General features: G+C 42.7%; 2 protein-coding genes across 7 annotated transcripts in view; one reads left to right on the plus strand and one right to left on the minus strand.

The window, feature by feature from the left end:
* The window catches only part of ASTN2 (astrotactin 2), a 926,574-nt gene that overhangs the window by 671,338 nt on the left and 229,928 nt on the right, over nucleotides 1–25,308 (plus strand). The window lies entirely within an intron of this gene.
* Nucleotides 2,237–19,616, minus strand: TRIM32 (tripartite motif containing 32). 4 transcript variants are annotated; one of them, XM_037797195.1, is made up of 2 exons: nucleotides 19,567–19,616; nucleotides 2,237–10,779 (listed from the first exon to the last, which is right to left on the minus strand). In XM_037797195.1, exon 2 carries the CDS (start codon nucleotides 10,691–10,693, stop codon nucleotides 8,732–8,734), a length of 1,962 nt encoding a protein of 653 aa, XP_037653123.1. In that variant the 5' UTR covers nucleotides 10,694–10,779; nucleotides 19,567–19,616; the 3' UTR covers nucleotides 2,237–8,731. The 4 variants fall into 4 exon arrangements, with proteins under 4 accessions (XP_037653123.1, XP_037653125.1, XP_037653124.1 ...); XM_037797197.1 differs by having other exon boundaries at nucleotides 2,237–10,776; nucleotides 19,567–19,607; XM_037797196.1 differs by lacking the exon at nucleotides 19,567–19,616 and adding an exon at nucleotides 16,124–16,185.

Consider the following 25,308-nt stretch of genomic DNA (forward strand, 5'->3'; position numbering starts at 1 on the left):
AGTGGTCTAGAGATTCAAGGAGGCATGAGAGGAAGTTGCTAAAGCTTCTATTGTGAAGGAGTCTCTGGGGGAGTGCCTGTTTGTATTGCAATTTGGGCAGATCCTAGAGCCTTTTGTTGTACGATCCCTAGTCAAGGTGGGCCAGTTTGTAACAAAATGAGATAAGTAAAATTTGTAATTGAGGAAGGGGTGTTGCTTCCAGAACCCAAAATGCCTAAAATTAAATTTTGGGCTTGTTTCAACTTTGTGGGTGCTGAGAGGATCAGCAACTGTTTCTTGATAGTCTCCAGGATGGATCAGCTCTCAACTTATGAAATATAATTTTCAGGAATCTAATTGAGGTGTGGGACCTTGTACTATGCGTGAAGCAATGACTCATCCCTTTTGGAAGCTCTTTTGTGAACATTTGTATGTCCTCAATGAGTGTGTCGAATCTCAGAGGAGGGACAAGGAGGATGTAAAATTGTGGCTGAGAGGCTGTTGAAACAGGCATTGAACATGACATATTAGTCAAATACATGACTGCAAAGTATTTACTAGGTGTTTACTAAATGTGGTCAGTAATTACAATAATATTGGCATGGGGGCTTTAATGGACGTGACCCTAGCATTTAAGTTCTGGTACTCCACTGTGAGTCCCATTCATTCTTTGCAGGTTTAAGAGCAGGTCAAATTGGGCTGATAGATGGCAAAGTGGTGGGATTAAGCATCCTTTCTCTAAATAGGTTTTGTGTATGGGTTTCAAACCTTGAAGGCCCTGTTTTAATTTATTCTGGGCCATATTAACTATTTTAACTGGGGCAGAAAGGGGAGGGAGAAGCCCTTGGGTCCCATTTTGGCAAGCTGTTGTAAATGCCAAAGACTTAATTCAATTTTAATTTATTACTCGTTGAGTTAGAGCATCCATGCTCACTATGGGATATGTTAGGGCAGTGGTGCTATCTATGGGGAATTTAGGCAAGGCAGTAGTTCTGATAGTTAAGGTGAGGCATAGCTGTTTGTTCTCTATTTTATGTCTAGTTAACTCCCCTAAAATTACAGGGAGTATCTTTTCTAAATTTAATGGAATCTCCAGGTATAACTGTAATTTGATTATAGCTCCGGTATTGATTAAGACCATGAAGATTTGCCAATTGGCCCATTTCAGCAGACGTTAAAAGTTAATTCAGAACCCATATTGTAGCAGCACAAAAGCTAATCAATACTGTATTTTTTGTTATATAAATTCTTTTAGTAAATTTTGGCTTTCCAATTGGCTCAAATTATGGATCTTAGTTTTTTTGTTTCTTCCCCCTGTATCCAGGTTTGTTTGCTGTTGTGTTTTTCCCCTTTGGGGATGGGGTAGGGTCCTTACTGTATATACTTCAGGAAAGGGGTTCCTCTCCACCCTGCTCATATTTATAAGTTTCTTTCTCCAGAGAGTTGCAAATTGTTATCATATAGGTTAGGGGCCTCCCCCATGGCAGTGGTTGCTTTATAAAGTCTTAGGACCCTAGGATTAAGTCAGGTTTGAATTAGCTATACCACAAAGGTGCCATGATGTTTCCTCTTTAGCTTTGAGGATCAGGATCATTTTTGGCGACTAAGACATAGGCGGCAGCAGCAGCAACAGCAGCAAAGGCATTTTGTAGACTCCTTGTGATCCATCTGCTTTTAGGAATGTGCATCCCAGCATTCCACATGCTATATACTGCATATATTGCATGGGGTATCAGTCTTTTCTCTGATTGTTTTGTAGAATAGGAGCCAATGCTTGGCTGAGGCACAGAGCCTGCAAAAGATGAGAGTCATTCTCTTGAGCCTACCATCATTCACTTCTTATGCTCGAATTAAGAATCACGATTTAATTTGAGGCACAAAGATAGGTCCAGACTGAGATACACGACCCAGGGCCACTTTAAGGAAGTCCCCAATCCCATATTCCTGTCTCTAAATGACAATTATCAAAACTTCCAAATTAGGTCCATTAAAATCTCTAACAGAGGAATGGCAGGACTCAGTAAATGCAGCACAAACCGGCACAGATCAAACTGCAGGCTTGCCAGCAGGCAGCAACTCAAAAAGCATGCTAGCCAGCAGCAGAGCCAGTTAGCAAACCAAAGCAAGAGAAGAAAGACTCCCAGTGATGGGTCTTTCACCAAGAAACACTGTTCATTGCACCAATTGTTGTAGACATCCTGCAGAGTTGGGCTGAACTCCCCAACCAAAATTTGGTTCAATGATGAGAATGATAATGTCACATATGCAACAAGTCGGTATGAAAAGGTTTATTACTCACATACTGGAGTTTTCTGGGGAGAGCAGGGTAAGTTCCCAAACAGGTCCAAAAATGGCTTGAGAGAATTGGAAAAGGTGACTGGGTTGGCTTTTATGGTGAGCAGGGGGTTGGGCTTGGAGGAGAGTTCCAGTGCTTGTGCTAGGGGTTGTGTCATTTGAACTTCCTGCTGGTACCAAATAAGGAAGCACCTGGACTTTATCAGCTTGCCCAGATTTGGACTGGGAGAGAGAGAGGGGAGTGGTGGATCTTGAAAGCTGTCTAGTCAAACACCAAGAATGGAGTCAGAATCTTTATTACAAAGTCACATCGAGGTTGCAAGATTCATTTAGCTTATTTAGCTTTTTTGGGGGGAGAGCAATTTCAGGATTTAAAAAAAAAAGGCAGAAAAATTTATTTCTGAGAGTGTCATACCAGTGATTCTCTGTCAGGAGCTATATTAGAATATTGGAGGGAGGGGTCATTTTCAAACTGCACCTTCTCGCTCCACCTCATGTTCCTCTCTAACCCTGCCCCACCCCCAGACTATTAAGAAATTCTGATTCATACACCACCATAAGAATGAAAGCCTCACGGACCCATGATGGAAGTGAGTGATGTAGCTTAGAGCAGGAAAAAAGAGAACCACCTGCATTGCTACATAAACTACTTAAAGGGCGGGCCATGGAAAAATAGGTAATTTTTTATTTTAAATTTTCCAGTGCCCCTCAACTAAAATAAACCTCTCATACTTCCCCTTAACATTTAACTTTTGTTCATGATGTTCTACTTCCAAGGCCCTTCAGCAGCTAGATCCTCTCAACTAGAAATGGTCTTTCCTTAAACACTTGGAACTTCATTTCTATCTTGCACCCATTTTTTTTTTTTATTTGTATTATCTGTTTACGAATCTTATCTCTCCAGCCAGACCATAAATTACCTGACTGCAGGATTCATGATGGATTCATCTTTGCCCTTATTATTCACATTATTACTGCTAATAATAAACAGTAGATGTCTTATATGTTTACTGAGTGAATGAATGAATGAAATCTCAGATCTCAATATTCTGTGTGCATTCTGTCTTTAGAGTTATAACCAGGTAAGCTGAGTAAATCACCAAAACAAAAATCCTAGTTGTATTTTGTATGTAAAAGACAAGCATTGGACATTCACACACACTGACACACACAAACTTTTCAGGTTTTCAGTCAGGATTTCAGTGAGTTACTAAAGAATTATCCTTTCGGAGGAAATAGACTTTTTCCCCACCAGTTTTGTATCATCCTTCTATCACAAAAATGAGAGTAACTTTCAAATACATTTAGCTTACTGTAACTTCGAAATATTAACTACACTGAAGGTTTATGAAATGCCTGGTAGTCTAAGTGTTTTAAGCCTGTCATCTCTTCACAATAATGTAATAAAGTAGGAAACAGTATCTTTATATTTCTAATAAGGAAACTGAGGCTCAGAGGGGCTGAATGACTCAAAAGTGATAGAGCTAAAGTGTGTGTGTGGGGGGGGGGGGCGGGGAGGGGGGATGACCAGGACTGAACAAAGGCCTCCCTGCTTACAAAGCCCAAGTTTTAATCACATGTAGTATTACCTACACCCAACAGTGAAACTTGTGGCTTATTTTTATTTTTGTAATTATTTGAGCTAATGAATGTTGACTTGAGGAAAAATCCTTTTAAGTTAGTCATTTACAGGAATAAACATGTATGTTTCCATGTATTTTTAATATATATGTGTATATATACATATATATATTTACCTTGACTCCATTTAACCTCTCAAAGAGTCAAGATACTATTCTAATTACTTTAATCAAATAATTAGCCTTTAGGTTTTATGTGCTGGCTTTCATGGTGGGATACATTGCTGTGAATGAGTTTTGCCTCTGCTTCTCCAGCAATCCCTCTGTCTTTTTCATTAAGAAGCCAAACACAGCTGAATGTGCCGCTGCATCACCAGTCTATGTCTGAAATCTCTTCCAATACTTGAAGAATCTGCATCAGACCGACATGACATGAAAGAAGCCCTTGCACCCTACAAGGCAACTCACATTTTCTGAGCACCTCATATTTTCTGAATTAGGTATTTTTACATATACTACCTCATTGAATTCCTTTTGGGTCGCACATCAGCCTTTTAAAAACAAGCTGTCATTTCCTTTTACTGGATGAGGACACTGTAGCTCAGCAGGGTTACAATGGCTATTAAGTGACCCACAGTCACACTACTAGGGGCAGAATAAGCTACTAGACCAAGATAAAGCTGACTCCAAACTGTAGGTTCTTCTTACTACTCTAATGTAAACACAGAATAAGACTGTACAAAAATATTGGGGGAAAGCTCAACCAAAATTCTATCTTAACAAATTAATTTAAATTAGAGCTAGGAGGGACTTCAGTAATAATCTAGTTCAATATCCTTATTTTATAAATAGGGAAACAGATGTACAGAGGTATGGTAGTCACCTGAAGTCACATAACTATTTAAAGAGACATAGCTGTGATTCAGGCCCAAGTCCAATGACCAGTGACCTTGCAACTAGAATACACTGCCAGTCTCTGAGCTTCCAAGCTAACTCCAGACTTGGCCAGGGTCCCATGAATATTAATGATATTGAGAAAAATCCAAAGGTCTGGAGTCTAAGAATGTAGTTTTGCTACAGCCTCCTACCTCACCACCACCCTGCTTGTAAAATTCATCCAGGCACCTGCTAATTCATATTTGTAATTTGTTCTGAGATCCCTTGAGGGGCTGCATGTCCTGAGTGCAAATCAGCATCCTGGTCAGGTGCAGGATAAAGCCCTGAATTTCGTACTAGGGTCTGCCTTCCATTTCATCTCACAGAGGTAGGTAACATTCAATTTTAAGAGGCAATTAATTAGTTCTAGATTAAAAGTACAACTGCTTGAGCCTTACCTGCCTTACCCACAGGATCACTATAAGACCCAAGCCAAATTTATCCTACTGATTGGAATAATGGAGTGCCCCTCTGCTGACTCAGACTGGAGTGTCCATTAGGGTTGACACTCACAGTTATTCAGACACTTCCTACCCATGGCCTTTGAGGAAGTCCAGAGCAATAGAAGGATACTAGAGTTCAAATACTTCACACAGAAAAGACTGTGAAATAGTTTCAGAGAAAGTAGATACATTAATGACATTTATCATTAGATTAAGATTTTTTTTCATCTCTGATACCTAACATAGTGCCTGGTCCACAGTAGGTGTTCAATAAATAGTGAATGCATGAATGACGTGAGGCAGTCCATCTCATTGGTCCAAAACCTTAAAAGTCTTAAATTCATATATATATATATATTACTCAGAATGACAAATGGGAGAAGAGGCTTAGCTAATCTGTAAGTAATTTGTTTGCCTTCAGCTTTTAGAAACCTTATAAAAAGGCCTGTCTGGGAATCCCTTTTTATCCAAAGTAAAGATGCTGTGCTAGGAAGACTCAGTAGTTCACTGGAGGGCCCACAAACACCATCAAATCAATTAAATAGCTGAGCCAATTAAATAACTGAGGACATACTCTGTTATCAGTCAGGTGCCTGGATGAATGTTATAAGCAGGGCAGTGGTAAAGTAGGAGATTATAAGGAAATACACACTTAGACCTCAGACCTACGGCATTATCTCATCAGTATCTTTATTATTCATGGGACCCTGGGACCCATGAAGAGGAACAGGAGACTCAGATTTATTTGGAGACTTGTGGTCAGGGGAAGGAAATGCCTGAGAGATTCTGATTGCCAACTAAGAACCTGTAAGACTAGAGGGAAGGTATTGTTTGGCATGGCTGGACATCCTCACCACCAGGCACTCCTGAGCAATTCAGCAGGAAAAGGTAATAACAGCGATCATTTACTGAGTACCAACTCTATGCCAGGAACTGAATCAGGTATTTTCACATCTATTATCTCTTACTTCTCACACTCTACACGAAGCAGGGATCATTTTCATGACTTTCCATTAAAGGAAGGGTTAAGTGACCTCTCCAAGGCTCTATGATTAATACAGTGGAACAGGAAGTTAGTGTAGTTCAGTGGTTTTCAGAAAACGTCCTATAGATTCACAAGTTTTGCAATGGTACCACAGGAAGTTAGGAGGTGAGAGGAGAAAGCAACTTGTTCACCAGGCTCAGAAACCTGCTTCAACCAGAGCAGCTGCTCTTTGATCTGTTTTACATGATAGACTTGTATGTAAGACTGTATTTGAGGAAGGTTATTGCTGCTTAAAAAAAGAAACAAACAAAAACTGCTGTTATTGAGCAAATTAGTTTCTTGGGACCATACTCTGCAATTTAGTCAACATGGCTGATAACTGAAAATTGACTACTATGCACAGCCTAAAATATTCACATCAAAGGGGAAAAAGAAATAAAAAACACTCAGACCACAACTTACTTCCATTTTGAGCTGGCAGACACCTAGTATACTTGAGGGCTGAATCATGAGTATGGTCAGATATGGGAATAGATATAAATGCTGAATGCCAATCCGTGTTAGCACTTCCAGAAGCACTGGCAGCTGGAGAACCCCTGGTTTTTTTACCTCAATACAGCCCACAATAACGTATTATATTCATTTCTCAACTGCAAGTCATGTGCCAAAGGCCTCGGCAGTTGTTAATGCCTCAGCAGGTCCTCCACTGACAGCAAAGAAAGATCTCCTGCTGCTGTGTGCCACCACAGATAAAGTGGCTTTAATAACTAGTGGAGTCATTTGTGATGCACTTTTAATTGAATCAATTTCCTCTCAATTACACAATCTTTGAAAACCAGACACAATTTCATAATCAGAACATGGGTTTTTCTCCAGGTGAAAAAACAAACTAGTTCAGCATCACTTTACCTCCTTTCCTATCCTTTGGCAGTTGTCACAACAGAAGAACAAAACAACAACAACAAAAAACAACAAATAACTACCAGTTTTGAGTAGCTCAGCCTAACAAATTATGTTTCATTGAAAGCAAGGGAATAGCTCGTTGGCTTGCCATCATCTCTGCACCTAAAAAGCATGATATGTTGCTTATAAACACCAAAGCCCGAAGAACCGCATCACAAATTCCTTTACCCATAAGCTTGTCTTCTTAAAAGCACAAGGCTCTCTCGCTTTTTTGAACTGTAATCATAAGAAAAAAACAGATGGTGAAGGCTCAATTTAAAACAGAGTGTGTTGGTGATTCTAACCTCCAACGCAACACTGTACACATGTATGTAGGAATGAGATTTGGATTATCTTTATATAATGGTACTTTTGGCTGGCTTTTCATCTGGGTAGATTCCTATGATCTCAAAGAATGCACAGTCAGATAAGGAAGCAAAACAGTACAATACAAATTCTCTCTCTTCTCATCCTCCAAATCCCATATTTAATTAAGAGACATGAACACCAATGGTGAAGAAAGAGTTATCAATTATTTAATGTTAGATAGAGGAATGGAAATAAATCTCAAAACCAAATATTAAGCATTCACTTGGGGGAAAATACAGAATGAGGACCCAGCAGTTTGGGTGGTTGGTTGTTTAGAAATGAAAATGAGGTGTGTCCTACCTCCCAGCTTTGTTGGCCCTGGGCCTATGTTGTGCAATTTCTTAGACAACTCTTAGCACAGGTCAGTGGAGAGATGTAATATGAAAAGTGATGAGCCCTAGAGACCATCCAAGAGTATTTTTGGACTACATTAGCAATCAGGTTTGCTTATTCCCATCATCCTATGCTTTGGCATAATTCCAATACATATGCTCCTTCAAAATGCAATCAATTTCCAGGCTGAAGTTTTCAACACCAACCAACTACAGTCAATCCGTTTTCTGTCATATCTGCAATGAGAGACCAATCCAAGATGGCACAAATCTCCCAAGTGAGAGGCACTGCATTCCAAAAGGACTGTATATATCCCTTGGTGGAATTAAACGAATGAGCTTTCACACTGGTAAGGATGATCACACCTGAGACATCATGCCACAGGGATATGATGTCTGAAATGTCACTGAAAAGTGGAGCAGATCTCATTGGAGCATGCACACTGAATGCAGCCAGAGTTGAAGAGAAAGTGTCACAGATGAAGCACATCCTAATAAGAAGGAAACAACAGACCAAGGACATCAAAGCCAAAAGAGGGGAAAATCAACAAGGAGTCAATATAGGGAATGTCTATCTACCAAAAGGCTAAAGTGGCACTCTCTACTGAAGCCCTGAAAGTGCCTAATTTCTAATCAAACTTCAGCTAACTCCACGTATCATGTATCCTACTGGAGCAATACATCTATTAAAGCTCTAAATTTAGGAAAAATACAAATAAAAAACACTGACAGACAGAGCTTCTAAAATTCTAGGACTAACCAGCTGGAATCAGGACACAGGCTGCATCTACTCTATAGTGCCACCAACAACTAAGGACTAAGGGAAAGGAAGTTGGCTTGAAAGCAGAAGAAACTGCTATTTCTCTTCCCCTAAGGGGTGGAATATCTTCTTAGATGGTAGCTGTAAATCTTGATGCAATGATCCCAACAGTCCAAAACCAGCAGCTGCCCCTTAGGAGTGAGGGCAATGCCCACTGGACAGGTGAGTCCCTCTCGAATGAGGACACTATAGCCTCCACCCTTAGGAAAGTGGAGAATTTCCTTTCGACTACTATCAGCCACGATGAGGTCACCACGGGCATCCACACACATGCCAGCAATGCAGCGGAAATCCTCGTTCTCTGAGAAGAAGTGGCTAATCTGGCGACCCAGCTGCCCATCAGGGCCCACAGAGCCAATGGAGAAGCCACCTTCCAGGTGGTGCTCATTCTGTCGATTCTCCAGATTGAGGCCCAAGCCCTGGGTGAAGTAGACAGTGCCCTCAGCATCACAGGTGACAAACTTGGGCCGCACAGCACTGCAGAGGCAGCTGTATTTGACCACTCCTGCTCCTCGGTCGACAGTGAAACACCAGAGCTTTCCACCTTCCACATCAGTTACCACAAACTGGCCAGATGGCAGGGCTGTGATGCCCCATGGTTTGCTCAGCTGACACCGGTGACAGGCAACACAGTGGCCATCCAATGTGTATACCTTAAGGGAGTTGTCATAGCTGTCAGTCACACCAATCAGCCCTTGGCAGTTCATGGCCACTGAGAGAGGAGTGAGATTGGGCAAATCAGCCCCAAGGAAGCTCAAGACAAAGCTATCAATGCCGCTGGGGCTGCGACGGAGCTCCTTCAAGAAGCCTTTGCGGGTAAAAACCTGTATACGGTAGTTGCCACGGTCAGCGACCAGCACCTCCCCTTGACTGGTCACATAGAGGCTGACTGGAAGGTTGAACATGCCTGGAGTGCTGCCTTTGGCCCCCATCTTCTTGAGAAAGAGGCACTGCTGGATATTGGTGGCAGTCTCAGGACCCCGCTGCTTAGCAGGTGAGGTCCTAGGGCTGGCAACCACTTCCTCAGGGCTCAGGTCCATCTCTTTAAATGTAACAGAGGTGGAGGCAGCAGAGGCTGCAGCCTCCATGGCCCAAGAATCTTCCATGCTGACTGTCCGGGGCTTCTTAACAGCTTGACCAATTTGGAGGGGGCCGACATGGCCCACCTTGAGAAGCTCCACATCCTGCAATGTAAGTTCCCGGGGCAGGCTGGCAGTGAGCTCTGGCTCTTCCTCATCAGCCGTTTCCTCCAGTAGTGCTACATCTGCTTGCTTCATCTTGGCCAGGAAGTAATCGCAGCGAGAAACAGCTTGCACCTCTGCAATGTTAAGCAGGTAACTCTGTTCTTCTACCACTTGACTATTGGACTTCTCGACTTCAGCTAAAGAGCCTGTGAAGAACTTCCGAGAGCGAGCGAGCTCTTCCTGGACCCTGCGTTCCTCGTGCCCATACTCCTGGAGAACTGCTTTATACCTTGCCTGAAGGTCCTTGGAGACACCTTCCAAGGCTACCTTCCGCTGCTGCAGCTCTCCCATAAGCTCCCGCAGACGGGCTAACTTTTCTCCAAAGTCCCGACGCCGCTCCTCAGCTGCCTCCTTGACCAGGAGCGTGCAGTGGCCAGGAGGCTGGTGGTCTGCCTCTCGGCAAGGCTCACATAACACCACACCACAGCTCCGGCAGAATTGCCGAGGCAGCCGCCGCCCACAGGACCGGCACATGAGCAGTCCCACAGCCTCACTGAGCCCAGCTGTGTCAATGATCTTCAGCACTGTCAGGTTGTCCGTCAGCTGGGTCAGGCTAGTTATGCGGGTGATCTTGCTGCAAAAGGGACAGCGGACACCATTGATGCTGCTGGCCAGTAGCTTCTCCAGGCACTGGCGGCAGATGGTATGGCCACAGTGCAAGAGCTTAGGCCGCAACTGCTCCTCTGTGAAGGACTCCATGCAGATGGGGCATTCCAGCACTTCCCGGAGGGCATCCAGGTTCAGGTGAGAAGCTGCTGCTGTAGCCATGGCTCTTCCTTTAAAGGGTCCTGTTAGCACAGCCCAGACCTGAGAAGTTTACCACCTGTTTTCATACCCAGCTGGTCAAATACCTGCTAAAGAGAAAAAGAAACCATTGTTCATTTCCCACTGCCTATGTGAATTAATTCATTCAAGAAACATTTAGAGAATGACTACAGCCACACTATATATTTTATGGGGGCCTAATGTGTAAGGTCATGGTGAAACACAGGGAAACAAAACAGGCACTGCAGGTAAGAATTCAGGTTTGGATATCATACTTCATATACCCCTCCTCTCTGACACTTAGTTTAGTGACTTTAGGGAAGTAACCTAAACTTCCTAAAGCTTGGCTTCCCCATCATCCATCTGTAAAACAGTTTCAGATGCCCAAACTTTCGTAGAGAAGAAAAGACAGGTAGATAAATAATAATCAAAGCAGAAAGTAGTATCACAAATGAAATATAAACTAAGTTTGATAGAGGTCTAGAGGCAGAGGAATTCATTCTACCTTAAACGAAAAAAAAAAAATTTTTTTTGGGGGGTGGGGTTGTCATTTGATACGAGCCCAAAAGGATGCATGGGTAAGTGAAGGTAGAGCAAAGGGAGTCCCCAGGCAGAGGATGCAGTCTTAACAAAGGTTGGAAAGGCAAGAAGTTCAAAGTATTGGTAAGAACACAAAACATTTAATCTGAGTTTTAATTTCCTTTTATGTAAAATGGAAATAATACCATCACAGGGTTGATGTAAGAAATAAATATAAATAAATATTTGTATTGTGTAGAATGCTAAAATTTGGGTCACCACCTAAAAAGCCATAAATGATTTTTAGTTATTTTTTCTCTCATCCTTAGGTTAGAATTGTGGGAGAATACAAGGAGGGTAAAGTAACATGTTTGGAAAGGTAAAGTGGGGAATGATTTTACAAGATTTTCAGAGACACAATGAGACTTCTGAGCTTCATTCTTAAGGGAATGGTGAGGCAATGAATGTTGTGGAACAGGAAACGATGTCATCAAATCTGGATTAGAGTCGGGGGAAAATCAGAGAAACTAGTTTGGAAGCTTCTGCAAAATGGCCTGGGAGAGATAATGGGGCACCTCAACTAGGGAGGAAATGGAAAGAAGATGCCTTTGAGCAATATTACAGAGGTACAATCAGTATGATTTGAAAGCTGAGTGGATTAGGTTAGAGTCGAAGGAAGAGCCCAGAAGGCCAAAGACTCAAGCCTGATGATTTAGGAAGTGGTAGTGCCTTATTAAGACAGTTTATTTCTGGCTTGGGTCACCCCTGCTTCACCTAGTACATAAGACAAATATTCCCACCCTCCTCAATCCACGTCTACTTGTCAAGTAGAACCAAAGAGATCCTGGTGCTCTGCAGCTTACGTCACTGTCAGTTTATACCCAAAATTAGAATGAATAGATCTAGCAAGTAAGGCACATAGATAAATTGAGCACTTTAGACTCAAATCCTACAGCTGCACTTGTGCAGTCTCATGATATCTGTATGGTCAGCCAAGGAGAAGGTGGAGGTGGAGGGCAAGTTAGCTTGGCCCCAAGCTGAGACAAGCTTTGCAAAGGTGATCAACTCTTTCTCCAGGCAAATAGAAGTCAAAGCAAAGATACATATTTTAACAAATTTTCCCCAAATTTAGCTTTGGAATGCATTCTAAAACATTCAGCAATAGACTTGCACAATTTATTTAAACTCAATCCTACCTCCCTGCAGTCTTGACGTATATATTTAATGCCTATTATGTGATGGATACCACACTAGATGCTTCATATACTTAATCTCTTTTAACCTCATAATAACTCTATGGGGTAGGCATTGTTTTTATTATCCTATTTTACAGATGGGGAAACTAGGCTCAAAAAAAACTGGCTCAAGGTCACTCAGCCCAAAGACGGTGGAGTCAACATATGAACCTGGGGTCTTTGTGACCCCAACGCATTGCATTCCCCTTACTCTACAAGCCAGAACCCAAGTCTGCAGTGAGAGCAGAGGACCTAAGTGAAAACAGATAATCTGTGCAGGATTTGAATGTTAATCATCAAAAGCCCCAAGGATTAGGTAAACACCATCAGTTCTGAATACTTCTAAGAAGTAGTGCCAAAGTATATTCTGTAAAACACAAGTCCTTCCCAAAAAGAAGGTGCTTTGGTCAAATAGGTTTGAGAAAACTACAAAAAAAAAAAAATGCCCTTCTTCAAAATGCACATTAGCAACATTAAAAATTTTGAGAAATCCTACAGTACAGGCATCTTTAACTTTGTTTAGTTCAACATTATCTAAAGCCTTTATTTTTTTTTAACTGTCATATAACTTTTAATAACCAGTGTTCCCTAGATCATGCTCTGGGAAATACTGCCTTATAGCATATAATATTCTCCACAAGGGAAAGGGAACAAGAGTACAATTATGAGATTCAGCTGCTAGAGCATGGGTTCAATTGATTTATTAGCTGAGTGACCCACTCCTACATTACCAGCCTTGCATTTATGACTCAAGTCCATGCCTAAACAAAATAACAAATTACCACACATGAACCTACAAGGTCTCATGTGAATATATGAAACTGTGAATGCTGAAATCTTAAATGCCATGTATCTGGGACAATGGTATAGAAATGTTGATAGAAACTTCAACTCAAGATCAAAACAAACCGTCTCAATTCTAAATAGCTTTAGCCCTCTCTTCTATCATCTGAGACACTAAACTGAGGGCACCATTTAGTGTTCAGATACAGAGCATGTTACCTTACAATGCACAGGGACATCTGTTCTTCCCAGAGTTGGCATTGCAGATCAGCTAATTAAACAAGGCTGCCAACTTGTTCTCAACTTAAAAAAAAAATTTACTGTGCCCACATCCATACCCCAAATTATCTCAGCTGTCTGCAGCTTCACCAGGCTGTCTGAGGTAGAAGAGAATGTCAAGGATTCCTGCCTTTGAAGCTGCTATGCTTTTGCAGGTAAATATGAGTTCCCACCACTAAAGCATCAGGCACGTAGACTCAGACCTAGAAAAAGCCAGAAACACTCCTCCCATTACCACGACTTGGGAACTCTGCTTTCAGAAGGATCCCTGCTTGAACTGCAGCTATATGACAGGTAAATGCAGTTGATCTCTTCCAGACATGACATCTGCTCATTACTGTTAATTATTTTGAATGACTCTGACAGAGAGTCAGTTTGACCTCAGCTTCCCCAAAAAGACTAAACAGGTAAAAGGAACTGTCTTACTGACTTACCACATCAAGCCTTTAAACTAGCTGTCCATTTTCTGCCAGCCATACAACCTGCAACCAACCAGAATGAACTTCCAACATGCTCTTCATGATCTTGGCTGCCTTCATTATCCCTTGAACTTCTGTTTCCTATTCTGTACTCTGTACCCTCAACTCCTGATCTCCCACCTCATCTCAATCACCTCAGCTTATCCCTACCCTCACCCCTTAGATCTGATGCACTTCTCATACTGATACCAACCCAGCTCTTCACTCCAGATAAGCACCTATTACCCCTTAAGCTGTGTCTTCTCTGGCTGCCCCAAGACTCAGGAAAACTCTATAATCATCCCAGCCTGATCTAGCTGGCATCTGGCACCTCTGGATTTTCCCAGGCCATGAAATAGGTAACCAGAGTGGTAGGAAACAAACAAAACAAAACAAAGATACTCATGAAACTTGGAATTATACAAAACTGGGTTCAAATCTTGCTTTCATTTGCAAGCTGTGGGCAAGTTACTTAACCTCTCTAAACCTGTTTTCTTAATTTATAAAAAGTTTACTGTGATGATGAGACAAAGTGCATAAAATGGGCTTATCCTGGAAACTGGTAGGTAGGCAATAAAAGATTGCTATTCTATCATCATTTTAGTAACAAACAAATGGAATTTTGAAAGGATAAAAAACCTTTCCTTTTGTGGCATATAAAGGCACATAGATATCAATAAAAGGACTAGTCAGCTTTAGAGGAATTTGACTGAAGGTATTAGATATTCAGGCTAGAAACTAATGGGAAAAACAATTCAGAACTTTTCCCTGGAAAACAAGCTTTTGCAGCTCCTTCTAGCAGGTACTAGAATGGAATGCTAAAATGAGAAGTGATGTCAAAGAGGATCTTACGCCCATCTCCCCATTATATAGATGAGAAAAAGGGCTTATGGTTTACAGCTTATTATCCCTCTTCTGGATAATAAGCCCTCATAAATCATATGGCAGAACTAGGACTAAAAGTAGGAGCTGGGGGTGGGCATTATTTTACAGATTAAGAAACTGGGCTCAGGAATCAGGCTTTCTGGATTTGAATCCTAGCTCTACCACTTATTATGGTGACTTGGGCAAGTTAATTTCTCCAGTTCTCAGTTTATCTATGAAAAGAGGTTTTAAAATAGTACTACTTCACAGGGTTATTGTAAAGATTAAACGAGATTATGTATGTAAAGTACTTTCTTAGCACAGTCCCAAGCCAGACATACAATTAACTGTGCAGTAAATAATAGCTTGTAGTAGTAGCAGCAGCAGCAGCAACATCTGCTACAGCTGCCCAGTCTATGAGAAGAAACAATAGGTACTTTTCAACAGGAAAACCACACGCAAGGCATCAGATACATACCTTTCAATAACAAAAATCCTGAGCCTTTGCTGGATATTGCTTTACCTAATCTTGGAGTCAAAGGATTAGAGATAACCTAAATTTTTAAATCTCCATCCAATGCTTGAGTTCCCACCATGGGGCAGTTCTCCAGATGGCTCTACTTCTTATATTGGTGTCAGCCCCTCAAGACCTAAACCATAAGCAAACCTGTAGAATTTTAATTAATTAAATAAATATCTACTGAGCACCTACTATGAGTTACTGTGCTAGGCACTGAGGATATAACTTTGAGCAAAAACAGACATAAACAGAGCTCTTCACCTAAAAACTAGAAAAGATGTAAAAGCAGTACTGCATTTCTTTTCACAAGACATCCTACTACTGACACACTTCCCTGGTTTGACTGTTTTTTGTTTGTTTTTTTAGCAAGCTTTATCACATTTCCTTTTATGTCACATTTATTCCCCTTGCATTTTAACAGAATGCTAATTAAATACATAACCATCTCCATGCCACCCATGGTTACTCTCCGATAGTGGCTAACAAGACTGACATTAAGGAGATTAGTAAGGACACCATCTGACACTCACCCAATCTTGTGTGTTTCAGAGGATCTTGATGAAGTCTACATTACTCAGAGCATTTAAGGCAGACAGTTAAGATAAACTCAACAAGTAGGAGCTTATAGGGCAACACAGGAATGATTCCAAAGTTATGCCAGTCTGAGACACATAAACAACCCAGAAGGAAATGTATTAGTGAAAAAGGAAACTTTAGCTGAACTCTGTCAATGGCAAGTTAAGTCAATAATAGGGTTTGCTGGGAAAACACATGCCTCTTGCCTGTTCTTTTCTTCCTCTAAAACCGGAGGACTTGGAAAGGTTCCCTTGAATCATCCACAAACACTGGGTAACAACAACGCTGCCAATAAATAAACAGAAAAAAAAAAGTCAAAAGCAAAATCAACAGCCTTCTCTCAAGGGACCTCAAACTCATCTCAATCCACTCAATTCTCCTTCAGTTCCTTTCTCTGCATTCCACATTTGTTCTCAGGAGATTTCGACTAAAACATCAGTAAGCAGATCCTGGGAATGGAATAAAAATGGATGAGAATCTTGGGGAAAATGACAGAAGGCCACCGAATTCTGATAAAGCAACATCCTTCCAGCATTGTCTTCCTCTTATAATTGCTACCTCTCATAAAACAACTTGTGTTTAAGTGTCAGGCACCTTTTATACATTATCTTTCATTTTCATAATACTGTTGTAAAATATGTGTTACACATCTTTAAAAGTAAGGCGATCAAGGCTCAGAGAAACATAAACCTGTCCAAGCTCTCAAAGCTGGTAAGCAATAGAACTGGGTTTCAAATCTAGGTGTGTCAATTCCAAGCCATAAAACCACACCGACTCAAAATACATGTGAGAGTTCTCTGGCTGATTAGGTTGCCATTACCTCTAGGGAGAGTTTGGCTGAGAGGTCAGAAAAGGTACTTAGGAATAATTTTTATATCTGATTGTTCTACCAGAAGTCTATATGGGCAGTGACCTACTTCAAGGATCCTGTGTATCAACCACTCTCCAGAAACAGACATATGGGCTCTCAGAGTTACAAAACCTTTCTAGTAAAGTGTATAATATAACTGTGGGGTCAGACACAACTGGGTCCTCATCCCAGCTTTGTCACTTGCTCTGTAGCCTATTAGTTTCCTCATCAGTAAATGGGGAATAACACCTACATTGTTGGCAGGATTAATTGGGATAATGGACATGATATGCATGTTCTTGGCACATACTAAGCACTCTCGTTAAATGGCAGTTTGCATTTTTAATAGACTGAGGCTGACAAAGCAAGTGCTTGTCCAAAGTCTCATAGTAAGTTAGCAGTAGAGGACTCTGGGCTTCAGGCCTCTGATTCCCATTACTGTACATATTTTCCTTATGGGGAGGAGGGAGTGGGATATCGTAGCTAAGTCTCTGGCCCTCAGATCTGAACTGGCTTTAGCAATGCTGTAGCTAATCTTTGAGTTGACAGGGCCAAAGCTGCTATTCTGTCTCGGGAAAGATGCTTAAAAAAGATCATTCAGACCAAAGTAGTTGCTCTCCTTTTGTGTTTGACTGCCTTCAGCCTCAGTCCCTGCTATGAGGGGTATTCTCAAGCCAGTAGCCTCCAAATCTCACACCTTAGTCCCTTGTACCCCATTCTGCCTCCTAACCTCAAAGGTCCTCCTTTTATCTATCCACTGCTCCTGGTCTAAGAGCAAACCAAGAACAAAGTCCAGTTCTCCCTACCCAATCAGATAGATTTACCTGCCCCCCCCCCTTTAGAATTCTATTTGGTATTGGGTGATCCTCCTTTACACTAGAGAGGAATGGGCTGAAATAATGATGCAGGTCCTGTTATTAACACCTTTTTACTGATGAAGAGCAAAGGTATAGAGAGGTTAACTAACTTATTCAAGAAATCAGGAAAGACAGAATAAGGATCTGAACCCAGAATATCTGGCTCTAGAGCAAGGTTCCTCAACGTCCACCCGATTGTCATTTTGGGCAGATATTTCTTTGTTGTGGAGGTATTATAGGATGTTTAGCAGCATCCTTGGTTTCTACCCACCAGATGCCAGTAGCACCCCCTCTCCTAGTTTGAACAACCAGAAATGTCTCCAGAAATTGCTAAATATCCCTTAAGAGACAAAATGTCCCCTAGTTAAGAACTATTGCTAAAGCTGAGCCTGGCACAGAACTAAATGCTTAGTAAATGTGGGTTCGCTTTTTCTAGTCTTGCTCCCTGCCCAGATACCTCACTGACAAAGCCACTCTCTTTGAGCTGTAATGGTCCTTATATATGATCTCACTCAATCCACTTATTTAGTTGATGAGGAAAAGACAGGTTGAGACAATGTTTCACTCATTCCCCTGAAGGTCTCACATATATCTCTAGAACCTCCACAGCTTAGAGGGCAGGGAAGAGACGGCCAGGATGACCTTGCAGAGCTTTTTGCTTCATCCCTTCTTTGATTACTCTCTTGGTGGACTTGGTGGCAGTACTATGCCTGCCTCCATGATAAGGGAACTTTGGTGAAGGCAATTATGCCTCTCATAGGGAAAGCCAGGCTCCTTTAGGAGCCCTGATCTCTGCAGACTTAGGACTTCATTCCTGAACCCCTGAACTGCTAAACTTCATGTACTCATATATACATATACATTACCTCTAGGTCCTAGGATAACCAGAACTCTCTCTGCTCCCCATGCAAAGACTTCAGGAAAATTCCTTTCACAATCCGAGACACCAACCCACCAACCTATTCAGTTTTTTAATTCTACATCCCAGTTATGACCCTTTTCTCCTCACTCCCCTTCAATCCTCTCCAAATCCTGTTCCCAACCCTTTTACAATACAGAATTCCAACCGCTGGGGTCTATATTGCAACCTTCACCAGTTCTTCATCCTTGTGCTCCAAATTCAACTAACACAGGTCCCTTAATCCCTGCTTCCAGTCTCTGCAGCCTTCAGCCCTGCACGCCTGCTCCTTCCAAACACCCAATCCTCACCTTAGATTTCTGACCTCCCTTAATTTTAGCCCCATCCTCTGCATTCCATTAGATATTGTGTTGCTCCTTCTTCTTATCCACCCCATGTGATGTGTTGCCTTCAAACCTTAGCCAAGTCCCTTCTTTTAGCTACCAAGATACTGCTTCCCACTGATTCCCCCAGAACTCACCCCTCAATTTTTTTCTGAATTCTACTCAGGAAAATCCTCTCTCTTTAGCAATTAGAATCGTCCCTGCTCCCTATGATCTCAGAACCTGCCCCCCCCCCCCAAAATAGCACCCCCAGATTCCCTCAAATATCCTGAGATAATGCACCTCACAAATCTCATCAAGGCCCCCAAATTCCTCCCATTTCCGACATCTGACACTCCTCATCCTTCCAGGGCCCTCAGATTTCCTCACATCTCCCAGATGCCGCACCCGTCTCCCCTCAAGGCCCCCACATTACCTCATAGTTCCCGAGATGCTGCAACACAAACCTTCCCAGAGCCTCCACAACCCCCGCTGCATCTCAGAGCTCCTCAGCCCCATCGAATCCCTCCCGAGCCTGCCCCTCGTGCCCCACCCCCACCTCGGTCCTACCACTCTGATCCGGTCCCCAAACCCTGCTATTTGGACGCGGGCTCGGCCGCTACACGCCAGCACGGCACCTCACCCCACCGCGTAGCCACCGCCCAGGACTCCAGCCCGGGTCCCTCATTCCCGACCCTCTTTCCCGCCCCCTACCTGACCGCCCGCGGCTCCGACGCGTCCACCGCCGCCAGCCCACCCTCCTGCCGCCCTCTGCGCACGCGCCGCCGTGCTCCCCTTGGCGAGCGCCAATTCGCAGAGCCGCCTGTCCGTCATTGCGCCCCGCCCCCTAGGCATGCCGGGCCTTGTGGCGCACAGGCCTCAGTGCTCCAGCCCTGCGGTCTGGCAGGGACAAGTCTCAGCTAAGAACTGGGGTGGGGGCCTTAGGGACACCTTATTCAGCTTTCTGCCCCCGTTGCACAGATGAAGACGCTGAGGGCCACGGGCGAAATGGGCTGGCCCAAGTTCACGCAGTGAGTCGGTAGCTAAACCAGCACTTGTGTCGAACTCCAAATCCCAGTGTCATAAACCCCTTCACTAAACTGACTGCCCACAGTTGTCCCCAGCAAAGACTTGGCAGCTTGCAGAAAGGCCTGTCTAACCCTCAGCTTTCCCACCTGAGAAATGGGCCAAAGAAAGAATGTTACTTTCGATCTAGGGCAGGCAGGGACGCTTACAAGGACGCTGCCTCAGGTCTCATTTATCCCCGTGACACACGTAATACTAGAGACATGTTTATCTGATGAACACTTTGCCCTTGTGAGGGAGTTTTTTGCCTACTCGGCTGAGAGGCAAACAGCAGAGGTAGATATAGAGAACATACCCTGCAGTTCCTGTCCCTGCAGAGTGGAGCTACCCAGGAACCCAAGCCTAAGTCTAGCTTTAGGGGAAAGGGATGGGGAAGGTGAGGGTCTTCCCAGACAGGAGGTGGTCTGACCTGGCTGGCCAGGACATGCGGCCCTTTGGGTTGTTTGGGACCAATTACCTGCCCTGCAGGTGACCGTACTATATAGTTAAGGAGTACAAAGAGGCTTTGAAGTGTAATGGGCTTGGGTTGGAAATTCCGTTTAGTTATACAACCTTGCACAATGATTGTCTCAGTTTTCCAGGCTGCTATACAAATACCACACAATGGGTTGGAGTAAACAACAGGAATTTATTGGCTCATGGTTTCAGACCCTAGAAGTGACTTGTTTCCTCCCGAGGTCAATAGTGTTGTCTCCAGCTGGCAATCCTTAGGTTCCTTTGTTTTACTCCAGGTTTTTGCTAACTTCCAGATTCTGGCTCCTCCATGTGACTTCCTCTATGCCTGAATTTCTTCTGCTTATGAAGGACTCTAGTAATCCAGATTAAGGCCTACCCTCATTCAATTGGACCACACCTTAATATTAAAATTAACATCTTCTAAAGGTCTTATTTACAATGGTTCACACTCCTAGGAGGGCGGATTAAAGTTTTAAAAATGTCTAACTTGGGGTACATAATTCAGTGGACCACAATGATAAAACAATAGACAACAATAGCAAAACCAGCACCTTTAACTTAATGTCTGGCTGCAGCTAAACACTTCACATGCATAAATCACTGTAATCCTTATAAGGATCCCATGAGATAAGACAACTGATGCCCAAATGGTTAAATAACAAGGCCAAAAGCTCATTGGTGGGGCCCAGATTTGAACACAGTTTTGAGAACCCCCCCTCTTAATCCTGTTTAATCTCTCAGACCATTTCCTTATCTGTGAATGGAAATGATGCTTGCCCTGAGGATGAACTGAGATCATGAATGTGTAATGTTTTGCACTTAATAAATAATAGTTACTTTAAAAAATTAAAATGAGCTCTCACACCCTCTGGGCTCCTGTCTACAAAAGCCTCAGCACCCAGTATTTCAGATACTTAGGGCCCCAGGAGGGTAGCTTGGTATGCTTCATGGCATTCTTTCATCAGGCCTGGGGGTTTTGGACTCCTGGGTTGGCACAGGGCTCTGGGAATCTGAGACCTCAGTGATGTACTTCCAGTCCAGGGCCAGCTACAGTTTGAGCAGAGAGGCCAGGAATATGTAGAATGATGACTGGGCTAAGTAGGGAGCACAGTTTGGGGCTGAAGGGCCTGGCGCAGGTTTTGCTCAAAATTGACAGCTGGTGGGTATGGGCAGAACCTACCAGGGTCGGGGAAGGAAGGGTGCTTGCTTCTCCCACCATCCTGGACTCCTGGGAACTCTGAGATGCTCAATGCATGTTCAGAATGTTCCAGGACTTGCAATTTGATGATTTCTTACAAAGTTTGGTTGGCTTTTATCATCCACGTACCTGTGCTATTCTCCATTGGACTGTGAAGGCTCTGAAGATCAATGCCTGTGTGTAGTCACATCTGTTAACACAGAGTCCAGCACAAAAGGGCTGCTGAGTCAATCAGACTCTGTAATGTGACCTAGGGAAATCTCATTCCCTGTCTAGAGTGGAGTTATTTTAGCTACAGAATAACTTGGTGGGGTCAGCCAGCTAAGAACTGCCATTTTTTGAGTACCAACAATATGCCAGGCACTTTTCATATATTGTCACCAGTCATAATCTACTCACCAGATATTCAAGTAGATAGTAGAAGAGCGAACAGAGGCACGGAAAGATTAAGTAGCTTGCTCACAATCACCACCTGCAAAGTGATAGAGCTCGGGTAGAAACCCAGGCCTGTTAGGCTAATGACATGCTCCTAACCACTATCCAACATTTTATGACACTGGCTCTCTATTTTATTGAGTAAGGTTTAGTGTAAGACTCAGAACAGATAAGAAGATGACAATGCTTAGGAAGTCAAGAAATGTGGGACCGTCGTGACTGTCATTAGGACTACAGAGCATAATCCTGTCAAGCAAAGTGCTCAGATGAGCTGTTCTGAGCAGCGGTGCCAGAGAAGAGTGGAAGTTGCCCTCTATCCTGGTTTCCTGCCATATGAGAGACTCAGTGAGAACTGTTTCACCAGCAGGGCCCTAGGGACCTCTCCCAACCCCTGTATTGTAGGTGGGGGGTAGGGCGAGTTACTGTCAAATGGTTTCTTCCCAGCCCTGAGACCTAACTTGTACCCCCTTCTTAAACCAGGTGAGAGGACTTCGCACCCTGTTGCTGAAAACCACAGTTATAAGAACAAAGATATACACAAAGTCTTAACTCAGGACTGTTTATATTTTTATATGTCTTTTCCCCATTCACAGAGGAGAGCTAAGGGTACTCCTGAAAGTCTGGGGATATAGCTTAAGTATGCCATTAAAAAAAAAATAACTCTTTTTCCTTAAAAAAAATAATATCTATGTTTTGTTTGGCTTTTTTTTTAAAATATGAATTACTTACCAGTTAATTAATTACCACACTTGCCCCAAAATCTCAGAGTAAAAATAAACATTCTGGGGAAATGCACTCATTTTTATCTTGTGGCTTCATATACCTTGGCATAATATTAGTATTCTGCATACATAGGGACGTTTTAAAAATACATTGTGGAATACACACACACACACACACATTCAGCACTTTAATATAACGTTTTCTCATCTAACATTTCAACCACCCTATGAACAAGTATTGTTTTCACCGTTTACAAAGAAGATGCCTAATTTAACCTCTCCTTCATTGTCTTTAAAATGAGGATAACTGTAAGTAACTTCCAGGATTGTTGTTAGCAAAATAAGATATTGGATGTAACACGATGTAATGCACTTAGAACTTTGCCTAACATGTAACAATGTTCATTATATTGCAATTATTATTATTATGAATTTGCTAATTAAGTGCACCATTGTGTACATGAAAGAATAAGGGCTTTGGAGTCAGACAGACCTGATATAGAACCCCAGCTCCACCCTCCTAAAAGGTTATTTTGAGGGAATATATGAGAAGATGATCTGAAGTAATGCTTGGTAACTTGTTGCATCTGACAAGCTTAGGCAAGTTACTTAGCCTCTCTGTACCTCACTTTCCTCCTCTGCAAAATAGGGATAATAGTTGTACGTACCACATGGGGAAGTGTTCTAGTTTGCTAATGCTGCCAGAATGCAAAACACCAGAGATGGATTGGCTTTTATAAAAGGGGGTTTATTTGGTTACAGAATTAGTCTTAAGGCCATAAAGTGTCCAAGGTAACACATCAGCAATCAGGTACCTTCACTGGAGGATGGCCAACGGTGTCCAGAAAACATCTGTTAGCTGGGAAGGCATGTGGCTGGTGTCTGCTCCAGAGTACTGGTTTCAAAATGGCTTTCTCCCAGGACGTTCCTCTCTAGGCTTCAGCTCCTCAGAAATGTCACTCTCAGTTGCTCTTGGGGCGTTTGTCCCCTCTTAGCTTCCCGGAGCAAAAGTCTGCTTTCAAAGGCCGTCTCCAAAATGTCTCTGTAAGCTGAAGCTCCTGTCTCAGTTCCAGTGTGTTCTTCAAAGTGTCCCTCTTGACTGTAGCTCGTCTTCAAAATGCCACTCTCAGCTGCACTGAGTTCCTTCTGTTTGTCAGCTCATTTATATGACTCTGCTGATCAAGGCCCACATGAATGGGTGGGGCCACGCCTCCATGGAAATTATCTCATCAGAATTATCACCTACAGTTGGGTGGGGTGCATTTCCATGCAAACAACCTAATCCAAAATTCCAACTTAATCCCCACTAATATGTCTGCCCTACAAGATTGCATCAAAGAATATGGCTTTTTCTGGGAGACATAATACATTCAAACCGGCACAGGAAGATTGGGACTGTTAGCTGATTTAATCAATCTGAAGTGTTTAGAGTGCTGCCTGATAGAGAACAAGTGCTATATAAATGTTAGCTGCCATTGCCATTTTATTATTATCATTATTACCATTCTCGATAAAATATTCTCTTTTTTCCTCTCATTAGCAACTGAAGGCTGAGGAGGAAAAGAAATTTCTTGCTTATAGAATGTAGGGGGATTAAAACTAATATACCCTAACAGAGTTTGTCTGAGTCTAGGAATTTATAATTACTATAACTTTCATATCTACCCATCTATCTGTATTACTTAGCTATTACTGTATGACAGATTACTCCCCAAACTTTGTGGCTTAAAAAAATTCTCACGTATTATCTCAGTTTCTGTGAATCAGGAATCTGAGCACAGCTTAGCTGGGTCTTCTGCTTCATGGTCACTCTCAAGGCTGCAGTAAAGGTGTTGGCCAGGTCTGGGATCTCATCTGAAGACCTGATTGGGGAAGTGGACAAGCTCATTTATTTGATTGCTGGCTAGATTCTGTTCCTCGAGGTTTGTTGGGCTTAGGACCTCAGTTCCTTGCTGACTGTTGGCTGGAGGCCACCCTCAGTGTCTTGTCACATGGTCCTTTCCATGACAGCCTGCTACATCAAAGACAGCAAAACAGCCTGCTAGCGAGACAGAAGTCACAGTCTTTTGTGCCCTAATCACAGAAGTAGTATCCTCTCTATGTTGCCATATTCTATTAGTTAGAAGCAAGTTACACAAGAGGAGGCAATTACACAAGGCAGTGACTACCACAAAGCAGAGGTCATTGGGAGCTATCTCAGAAGCTCATTTCCTTCTTCCCTTCCTTCCTTTCTTCCGATCCTTCCTTCCTTCCGACCCTTCCTTCCTTCCTTTCCTCTTCCCTTCTTGCCTTCCTTTTTCCTTCCCTCCTTCCTTGATCCCTTCCTTCCTTCTTTCCTCCCTCCTTTCCTTCCTTCATTCCTTCTCTTCTCCCTCTCACTATCTGTCCATATCTGTCTATCTATTATGTACACATCATCTATGATCTGTCATTTTTCTATCTGTCTACTTTCTGTTGAAACTCTGACTCTAATCTCCATATGCCTTTATCAATTCCTGTGTGGTTCTCAGTCTACCCTACATCTGGTACATGATAGATGCTCAATAGATGTTTTAAATC

The sequence above is a fragment of the Choloepus didactylus genome, chromosome 10 (assembly GCF_015220235.1).
Source record: "Choloepus didactylus isolate mChoDid1 chromosome 10, mChoDid1.pri, whole genome shotgun sequence".
Taxonomy (NCBI): Eukaryota; Metazoa; Chordata; class Mammalia; order Pilosa; family Megalonychidae; genus Choloepus; species Choloepus didactylus.

Coding starts and splice junctions, on each gene's coding strand:
- TRIM32 (XM_037797195.1), bottom strand. CDS start 10,693: ATGGCTACAGCAGCAGCTTCTCACCTGAACCTGGATGCCCTCCGGGAA.